General features: G+C 36.4%; 1 protein-coding gene across 2 annotated transcripts in view; it reads left to right on the forward strand.

Annotated features, from left to right (window-relative positions):
- The first annotated feature begins 55 nt into the window (after positions 1-55).
- LOC129569066 (tyrosine-protein phosphatase non-receptor type 9) overlaps positions 56-11,180 on the forward strand; it is a 42,663-nt gene continuing 31,538 nt past the window's right edge. The window contains exon 1 of one of the 2 annotated variants that reach the window (XM_055447486.1): positions 56-1,151. In XM_055447486.1, the coding sequence (XP_055303461.1) occupies positions 1,134-1,151 (18 nt within the window). In that variant the 5' untranslated portion in view covers positions 56-1,133. Of the gene's footprint in view, positions 3,306-11,180 lie in introns of both variants that reach the window. The other variant, XM_055447469.1, reaches the window with a different exon arrangement.

Consider the following 11,180-nt stretch of genomic DNA (forward strand, 5'->3'; position numbering starts at 1 on the left):
ACTGTAGACACTTGCTAAAATTGCATTACTCTCCAAAAAAAATGGCAGGAGTATGTGTGTGTGGTGGTTGCTGTTGTTGTCGTTGTGGTATGTGTATGTGTGTATTTGTTGTAGCGTTGTATTGGCTCCATTGTGACAGTGTACAGCATTTGAATATGATCGAAATGCCTTTTGCACAAAAACTGCGTGTATAACTCAGAGAATACATCTTGCTTTACGGATTCGGTAGGGAAGAGTGTGTCGTCTATGAATAAAATAGATAAAACTAAAGTCGAATATTATTTGAAACGAAAACAATTGCATTCCCGCATCTCGGTCGCCGTCAAAATACGAAAGAAATTAAAGATATTCGAAGCAAATAGAACGTGCACGAAACATTCATAAAACAACAACGGAACGAGCGCACGAACGAACGAAGTTCATTGTTGCAAAAGTTGGCAACGAGTGATTCCAATTCAAAGTGTATAAACAAAAATTTTTTACCGATATTTTTTTTTATTATTTTTGGTTTTTAAATAAGTGTTAATGTGTGTTAAATCCCACTGCGATTTGATTTTAATTTTGTTTCTATCAATTCCATCTGTTCAAGAGAATTAAGTGGTTTGTGTTTATACAAATGGAGTAATGAGCAATATCATATTCGCTAGAGACCACATTGAATGAAACAATAATACACACCAATCATAATTGTAGTGTTGTTTTTTTTTTAAATATTATTATGCTGAAGTGCTCTTACCTCCCCACGAATGTGTACCGAAGCGCTGTTTAATGCAAAACATTACAATTGCGGAGGCTAGCTTATCAAAACTAACACAAATACAAGACGGAGAAAAAAAAGAACAACAACAGATTTAGCCACATCGAGAGGAAGAGCGACAAACAAATCTTTGTCTATCAAAGAAGATTGTGTGACTGGTGACGGAGGCAAAATATCAAAAGAAAACACAAATTCAATGGAAAATTTAGTTCAATATTTGTTTTAGCAAAAGAAAAAAATCTTAATTCTCAAGCCGTTTTCCATTGCATCATTTTTTGTTGTTGTTGTATTTTCATTAGTTTCGCTTCAATTGTTAAAAATCAAAAATCAATCCATTTTGTTGTTTTTTAACGCGTACGACGATTCGGTAGGAAAAATGTCGAAAGAATTGGTGGTAAGTGTTAACACGACAAAAAATTATTATCTTTTCATGTCTTTTTTTTCTGCTGCTGCTTTTTCTCTGAATTCCGGTTCATTGTTAGTGTATTTAGTGCAAAGTTGAAGCGTTAATATTCTACGAATACCAATTCGTCATATTTCTACGTAAATTTGCGAAAGAAAAAAACCCACAGGCACACTAACCGCAAGAGAAACCTTTCTAAAAAAAAAATCATCATCATCAAAGAAGTTATCATCGATCCGACAAAAAAAGAAGAAATGTTCGTCGGTGCGAATTGAATGATGCCGAAAATTATGCGATGCAAAAATGTAAACAACTGTGTGTACTTGAATTCAGTCATTCAATTTGCGGAAAATTTCGAATGCCATTCTTTTCGGAAACGAACCATCAAAATGGTGATAGAAATAGTAGAAGCTTGAATATAGCAATGCAACCAATACGAACTCACAGAATATGAGCGCAAAATGTGTACCAATAACGAGACGGAGGGATAGAGAGCGAGAGAGACGAGAAGAAAACCGAATGCATGTGTATGAGTGAGTAAGTGAGTGAGTGAATGGACTGCAGCCATGTGCCAAATCAAAACAAAGCTGAAAGACGCTACAAAAGGAACTGTCGAACAATCGACAGCAACGAAAGAGAAGCAAAAAAGCAAACCATAAAAGCAAATAGCCATTCGGCATTTCGACAACGGCGAAAATCTAGGAATAATTTCCTTTTTTTGGACAATGACCAGAACAGCATCCGTAATGAATGGCGAATTGCGCGTTTTTTTTTATGCAAATCACCACCAACAGTATTATACACCGCGTACATAAAAGCCATAATAAATGAATATAAATCAATTGTGAATAAACACAAACAGAAAGCGAGCAGGAGTAAGAGCGAAAATAATAGTGAGCGAGTGAAAGAGCAAAAAAAAAGTAAAAATCAAATCAAACGCAGTGCGAGCGAACAGCGGAAAAGAGACATTTTCTCTTTACTTGATCGCTGTTTATTTGGTTGAATTTATGCAGTAATACCAGCAATAAAATAAATAATAAATCTCGATTCTCGCGGGGGGACTGGGCGATAGCGTGGAGAGAGAGACAGAGAGGCGGGAAGAGAGAAGGATATATACGTCTAAATAAATATCTCTCGTCAACAGTCATTAAATAAACAGCAAATCGTAAACGTTCCACCAAATGTGTGTGTGTGTGTGTGTACTGGTGAATTCACTTTTTAAGTGACATGAACGAAGCACATCAAATGAGAGAATAATTTGTTGTCAGTTTTTTTTGTGTACTATTGTATATCTGTTCGTTATCTGATTCGAAATGAGATTAGAAATGTTGCTAACTGGTTTCATTCATCGAATCAAATAAAGAAAGAATTAAGGAGAGAAAAAATACTGCGCAAAATTGGCGAAGCAATGAAATAAATTGTATTTCCTTGAACGCAAATTGGATTTCTATATATATATAGATTGCATTCAAAAGTCATTCTTAGAATTGGAACCAAACAAAAAAACAGCGAAATAGTTGATATCACCGTCTAGTGAATTCTCGTCTGATATGATCTTCTTTTTAACCAAAATATGGTGGATTTGGGGCGAAATGTGGCGGCGTTTCAGGCGAAATCATTTTCAATTTTTTTAGTTGGATATATTTTTCTGCTTCTCCACACAAAACAACACCATTATCGTATCAGTTTTGAACATTCAGCTGTGCGGTCACTGCTCAATCACAATTGTTGGGAATTGCTGACTCCACTCACCAAGCTGACACATAATTGAAGAGAGAAACACACAAAAAAAAGAGAGAGAGAAACAGCACACATAGTAACCGATTACTCGGTTCGGTCACACACAGGGTTCAGTTTTGGAGAAATCGTCAATGTAATTGTTTTCAAAGAAACCACTTACTGTGACCGGTCAATAAAATGGAAATTACTTTTTGCAAGAATTTAAACTGAAACAAAGGAGAGCGAAAAAGCAACCCATCCAATTGAAACAAAACACTTTGTAGATTAAAACCGAAGAAGAAAAAAAAACTAAACTAATTCCAAAAAAAAGAACTTCGATACCATTTTGTGCAGTGTATGAAATCAATCTTAAAAGTGAAGTGCGATACATTTCTTCGAATGGAATCAATTACAAGAGTTGTCTGTGTGAGTATCGAGTCATTACAATTCTCAAAAAACAACAAATTATGTGTGTGCAATTGAAACTCAGTGGAAACGTCATTGAATTCATGTTATTTCTCAAGAAAATGGTATATATATCTGACTTTCAATTAATTGACTGGCATAAGCAATTCCACGAAAATCAAAACCGTCTGCTCAGTGTATATTCTCTTCATTTCGATGGATTTGAATGCTTCAAATTGTTTTGATCAAATTGAAGCAACCGAGAGAAGAAAAAAAAACCATCTTCAATTGGGTCTTGAATTTCCATATAAAATTTCTTGAGTTGCACTAGAAATAAATAGAACAACATTTTGCCAGTTCATCTTCTTGAAAATGTACCGAATTACCGAAATTGAGAGAGTGCACCTATTTTAGGAAAAATCGAATGATGAAATTCCCATGTTTTTTTCTTTCTTCAACGCACAAATGAAATCTAATATGAGTGATTTAAGTGCGTAATTATTATTTCTCTACTGGCAACCGTCCATATGTGACACATATTTTGAGCCCATTATTCATGGCGCAGTTATCTGTATCGCTGTGATTTCTTTTTCATAATCTCAATTTAGCAACTCCTTGAAAATTACAATTTAAAAGACTTATTTTTTTCGAATTTTTTTTTTTATTTTTCCATTCAGTTGTTAAGTTCAAGTTGAAAAAATCATAGCATTTGTTCGGTTGTGTACCCACGCTTGGCAACTGATCCCACTTGAGGAAAAAAAAGATAAAAACAAGAGAGGGAGAGTAAGAAAATCATCTTAAAATTTATTTAATCACCAGCTAACGCCAAAAGTAAATCTTTGTTCACTTTTCGGTGTTCGCGAGAGAGAGGTTGTGTTTCCGAATCGAATGTGATAATTTATAGCTTTTCACTTCCAAACAATTTCATTCATTCAAAATGTAAATTCTTTTTTTCGATTTCGGCGATTCGGCAAAACCCATTCACAAACATATATGTTTTCATCTAAAATGAATTAATAAATAATGGATGGGGCCAAAGATCGGGTCGATTTGCATGATTAATTGCCGTTAGTTAATTGATTTCGGACGTTTGTCGTGACTTAATTTGCATAAGTCATGGCCAAAAGTCTCATTTGCTGATGCCAAACACCGAGAGCCGCCCGCATGGAATTCATTACATAGCTTAGTGATACATGTGCACAATGAATCAAATGAATTGTTTCTTTTCAATAGCGAGCATTTTTTTTTATCACAAATCCTATTGGTCCATCCATATTTGTTTTATCACTCTGCCTATACGTCACTTTGATTTTTATTTGTGCTGTGTCATGTGACACGCGTTCTTTTCTCTGTTTCTCCTTTGTCTATCGCACTTAAAAGATTGAAGCGATTGAGTGACAGCCGCGCCAAATGGAGTGGGCCCGTCAACAACGAACAAATGAATGTTCATGAAAATGCTACGACTATGCAAATTAAAGCGTCTAGAGAAAAAGTAAAATATTCGCACCGATAAACTTCTACCAATTGCTTTTTTTAAATAAAAATTGCGCACACAGAGAGCTATGTTGACTCAAGCTGCTCTTCGAACCGAAGAAGCGAATTTCTTCAGTCGGAAGTAAGTTGAGAGGAAAAGAGTAATGGGAACGAGAAAAAAAAATGTGTTTTGTTCACGCTTTAAGAATTTTTAAATTATGAATTGAATTCGTTGTGACAACAAAATTATGCCGTCCCAACTTAATTTCCTTTTTTTATGATTGACATTGGAAACAATGCGTAGCAATTGTGTTTGATTTCTCACGCACACAGGTGTTGTGTGCCTGTCGTCAAGCTGATTGCTTGAACGGAGAAATCTCTTGGAATTTATTGCCGCGAAAAAAAATGTTCCAATTCTTCGAAAGCCAAAATCGAATTAGCGACAAAGTAAAGGATCTCACTTTGATACGCCTGCTCAACCATAATGGTTTTTACACCGAATTTTCGCTTCAAAACGAATTTTGTGTATTGCATGACATTTATTTGGCACATTTTTTTATCTCCGGTCCCTTTTTATCGATGTGACCGACAACATTGAGATAGATCAAAAGTACGTTCTATTGACTCCGACAATATATTCAAATCAGTCCCTAAACCACACAAAAACCATACGGCTGATTTCGCTTCAATCGAGTTGAAACCAGTATTTTTCCGTACCCACCGAGATATCTAAATCGACGCGGTTGGCTATCATTATAAATTTAGATAGTCAAATAATATCATTAGCATCGAAAATGGTGTGTATATGTGTCTAAATTAGTGTGTTTAACTGTCCGATTTAAATTGGGCAAATACTATTCGTAATCACACACTGAATGGGATAAAAAAAGTGATGCCTGTTGACATTCCGGCACTATTTTTTTCCCATTGCTCGCTAACTCGATCTCTGTTACTTGAATATTATTGGATCGGTTGTCACGGTCAAGGTTTGCGCGATTTCAGTGCGGAGCGCAAGGAATAATTTTGAATATTTTACGACCAGAATATCTGGGTGCTTTCGATGCGATTCTATTTTTAGATTATTATTAGCGTTGTTCCCTTGTGCAAATCTTTCGCTTAGAAATCTGAAACCCATTTCGTAATGCAATTCCATCAGACGCAATGGAACGAAATGCTGTTGCTGCTGCTTCCATCGTAAATTACTCATTCGATGATACAATTGAATTTGCTTGGAATTGAAGCAATTCATGGCGCATTTAAAACTCATTTACCGTGGTTCGCTTAGCGCGCGCCATGCGCTCCACACCAAATTGCATGGGAAATGTGTAATTTTAAAACAATTAATCGTAAGTCAATGACTCGCCTACATTTTCGGCATGAAAACAATATCGTAATGGTGAACGAGAAATGAAGAAGAAAAAGAGGAGAGAAAGAGAATAACAAGCAATTGGTCTTGAGCCGAGTGGGAAATTATATTACCATTTTGCACGAAGCAAAAGCAGCCCATATTAGAAAGAAGAAAAAAAAAACGTAATGAACAAATCTAATTATGTATTGTTATTCATTTTTGGAGATTTGTTCGAGTATTTTTCGCTGTATCTCGTCTTCATAAGAAATAAATAGAATTGAGAGTGCGTGAAATGGGCCTGACTTATATGTACGCGTCTGATGTCGATGAATGTTCTCAAAGTGAAACAGACCTTCACATCAAACACAACATTGAAATGGAACATTCTGTTCAAGAACAGTGAATCAGATTATATATTCGAGAGCTGGGTTCGAAAGAGTGTTATTCTTCTTTTTTTTCTCTAAAGCGGATGAAAAACGTCAGAAAATTATGACGAAAAAAGAAGTTCGTTATTATTTGCGTACATCATGAAGAACGGTGTGCGCGCTGTGGCAGCAAATAAATGAGATGTGCACCGTGTAAAATGTTATTGTAATGTAATTGGACGTCAAATGTACACGTGGAAACACAGTGACGAACATTGAAAAATGATTGATGTAGCGAATGGTCAACAGTAAATTCATTTGTTCTGTTTTCGTTTCGGTCTCACGCGTTTCGACAGCGGAAAACGTGTAACACAAATGACATCAACGTTTTTCGACAGTACCCTTGGTTTCGACTTTAAGTGCTCGCATTTTTCTCCGTCTTCAAAGTTAAATATAGAAAAAAAAACACTTTGTGTGACACCGCAAATGACTCTTTTGCTCGCGGTTTATAGACAGGAATATCTTCGATTGCTTTTAATGCACTCCTTGATTTAGTTGGTGAATTAAATTGTCGCGTCGATGTTCATGCCAAATGAATCCCGCTAGCTAATTAAAATCACTTGTTACACGTAGTCGCATTCAGACGATGTACTGGTGCGCTTGGGTTAATTCCAAGCATCGGCTGCTAACAGAAGAACATGATTTATTTCGGCGTTTATAATCAAAATCAGGCATTCAATGTAAATGTTGCGCTCAATACATTCATAAACATTTACATTTCACGCGTTGTTTGAAATGTGACGAAGTGTGATATGAAAATTGGCTGCCCCTTTTTTATGCTGATGCTCTTGCTGTCACAAGATTTTTTGTTTCAGTGTTTTTATGACTGTACCGCGTACAATACTACATCGACATTTACATCAGTTGTTGGTTTTTCTCTCTCTTGCTTCAACAAAGAAATATAAAACCGAACGAAAAAAAAAGCACGAAGAGAAAAATCCATCGCAGACAAAAGAGAACGATGACATTTAAAAGTAGCTTAAAAAAGTGCCAGCGAAATAAAGCCTACAAAATCCGACCAAAGGGAATTGCATATATGATTCGCATTGAGAGAAAATAAAAAATAACAACGAATTAAACCTGAAATACCAGTGCAGCTACTGCACTGTGCGCCGCTCAACGGAAAAATGGCTGAACAGTAGCAAAGTAGCTATAACAAAGAACAATGAATTCAGCAGACGCAACAAAAAAATGACGAATAAACACACATACGAAGGAAAGGCGGCAGCAGTAACCGTTTCTGAGCTCAAACAGCACGACACATACCCCGGGATTAATGAATTTCAGTGTGGAGCACTGCTTTTTTTCCACCGTCAGTCATGTCAACGTTTATTTGCGTTCTTGTTAATCAGCGATAAACGCACATATTAGGCGGCGTGTGAAGTGTGTGTGTACGTGTTTACGTAGCAAGTCTGGCACAAACACACACACCGTTTTCACAGTCGATCCCCCAACAATGAGCGCGGTTCAATAAATGATCTCTATGCGGTTTCTGTTTCAATTTCATGGAATTTATTCTGATTTTGACATTGTTGCCGCGCTTGCACGATCGATTGTGTGCATTGCGATGAAATTCACATGTTTCGTTTTTTTTTCATTTCTTTGCTCGCTTTTCGCTCGCATTTTTAAATAATGCATAAATTGACACGATGTCTTTGACTTTTGAGATTCAGTTCACATTTTACAGCACCTACATAAATGCATCGATGGCATTGTGTGTTGTTGTTGTTTTCACTGTCGTATTTTTTTTCATTACTGAACGAGGCTAATTAACATCTTAAGTAACATTATCCACTTTGATGCGATTACACCTCAAGATCTCTTTCTGCAGCATAGAAAATAAGCTACAACATAAACATGTAGCATTCATTACTCATGATTTATCTAATTTTCCGAGCAAATCACTTCTCTGAATATTGACCGCAATCTAAGTGTAACTCATTTTTTAATGAGCTCGCCAAGGAGCATTGCTGCATTTATATTACTCAAGTGACATGATTATGTCTACTTATTGCAATTCTGCATACCGCAAAGTCCAGAGCCAAATTGGCAAAAGTGGTGCTAGTCAGCTGAACGTTGAACTTTACATACACCAAATGAGACACCAGACACAAAACGAGAAACAGTTGGTGAGGGGAAAAGAAGAGAGAGAGAGACAGAGCATTGAATTTGTAGCATTTCGCAGTGCAAAATGCAAACTGTAACTTAATATCGATGCTGACATTATGCGGCTTATGTAATACGATTCAGAGTTGAATGGTTTTTTTTCAATTTTCTGCATGGCTCAAATTGAATGCTGAAAAAAACGTCGTTTTTATGCGATTTTAATCGGATTTGGCGCCCGATTTCGCTATGTTCATTGAACAATATTTCTACGTCTCCACAGATAATTGGATTTCCTCGATTTTTATCTACCACTTCACTTTTTTCACGCTCTCTCTCTCTCTACGCCGTATTTTCGATCATTGGATGTATGCTATCTAACAACGCTTTGATGAACTTCGTGGTGTGTGTATGCACGAAATCGAGACTCGACCATTTCATTTGGGTTCATCATTGGCCTATGCTTCATGCTCGATTTTATTACATTAGGCCCACTGTGAAGCGCCTCTAATGTAGACCTCACAACCCATTTAGATACGCTGTGTTGTGACATGGCCGCGAAGAAAGTTCACGATGTTCGAATTACCGGAAATCAAATTTTGCACTTTTTTCGCGTTCGTGCATGTCAATGGGCTTGCTATCGGGAGATTCGAATGAATTTCAATTAGCACAATATCCAAGCATGCAAATCAAGCGATGAAATTGCAGATTTTCTTCCACTTTATTCTTCAACTGTTTGGATTTGGCGGCACGGGAAATTCACAGCGAATTCAAATTCCGAAAACATCGAACAATTGCTATTTCCCTCAAATTCTTTTCAAATAAAGACGAAAATAACGCACAGCATGATGATATTCAATTCTGTAATGCGATTTGCTGATGATCACAATCTATTAGCCGAATTTCAAACGGGCGGATTTCCGGCACACATAAATCATACCACAACTTCATCCGTCGTGTCTAAAACAACTGCTACTGCAGTCATTCTAAGTAAAGGAAAGAAATTTCACATCGTCACATTTCTTTTGAGTGCCTGGCAACACAAATCTCCGATTCAGATGTAGAAACAGAGAGATACAGAGAGAGCGTAAGAGGAAGGGAGAAAGAGAAAGATTGAGGAAAAATATTGATTGACGAGAATTTCTCGAAAATGGATATAATTTGATTTGCAGAGGGAAATATGGCGTATTTGTGGAAGTCGAACGCCAATTGTTACTGTCGCCGCTGCCATAACTCGAATTTTCAGCTTGACGACGTCCAAAACCGAAACACATACAATATGAGCAATGGAAAATTGCTCAATTTGAAATCGTCTGAAATTGGTGATGCCAAGAAATAAGGTGATTCTACATACGTATCTTAAGTAATAAATAATAACGTGCAATTTAATCGTGCATGCGAGATTGCCGATGAGGTCAATCAACAACCAAGAAGAATAGCACAAAAGTTGCCTAATTCAAACATCATGCATAAATCATACAAAGTGAATGTGACCATATCCGTTTAGCGAAGCAGCACCGATGCAATTGGTTGGAGCATAATGCTATGCGGGAGAGAGAGCGTTCAAGAATGGTTGGATTTTTCATTTTGTTTGCAAAATTCAAATTAATCGGATGGATCATGATTTCCATGAATGATACATCTCGAAAATGAAGTTGTCTGACGATGGTATTTACGCGAAGAGTTCGTTCGTCGGAAACAATGGTTTCGACAAGCTTCGCTAAAGTCAATTTGCGAAAATGTTAGCAAATGTTGTCAATAAAAGACAACCGAAGTGTGGAGTTGATGGTTCGATTGTTTTTGCCGAAGACAAAGTCATCGAAAAATCTGCTACCAAAATTGGAATAACAAAACTTAAATCACCTTCCAAATTAGTCGAAAATTACAACAAAAAGAAAACCAATCTAAATTTGTCAGCCGAACAATGAATTTGTTCGTATATGCTACGGTAATATACACTCGAAAAGTGCGAAAAACTCATCATCACGTCTGTTACAAATAATAAAATGTTCGAATCATTTGGCAAGTGCTGCTCAATTAAAATCGACAGAAAGTTAAAATAATCAATGGCCGAAAATGTTCGTCACGCTTTTACTATTGTTTTGATTTGTAAATTGTATTACGTTTTCCTTCTTTTTGTGTTATTTTCCTCTCGAAACTCACATTATCTGCACAATGTTTTGGGGGCAATGGTGCGATTTAATGAATTCTCTTTTTTTTTGGATATTATTTAAATTTGATACATAGAGAGTTTTAATTTCGAAATAGAAAAAAAAGCTAGTAGATTTTGTGGTGCGCACCTGCGTGAATATGTTTTTTACCACACGTTGCTCAAGATTTATTGAGGTCTTTCACTTGGCAGATAAGAATAATTACGGCTTAAGGTTTTTATCGCTTTACGCGCTCATGCTGCATTTTGCCCAGATTTCACTCTATTTATTCTTAAATGCGAGATCATTAAATATCCAAGTACGGCTACTTATACCTTATTTTTTCGCAGTTGGCAGTGTGAAACTTTTTCTTCGTCGGTGCGCGATTCACGATTTT

The sequence above is a fragment of the Sitodiplosis mosellana genome, unplaced genomic scaffold, assembly GCF_009176505.1.
Source record: "Sitodiplosis mosellana isolate CC-2019 unplaced genomic scaffold, AAFC_SMos_1.0 Smas_scaffold_1, whole genome shotgun sequence".
Lineage (NCBI taxonomy): Eukaryota > Metazoa > Arthropoda > Insecta > Diptera > Cecidomyiidae > Sitodiplosis > Sitodiplosis mosellana.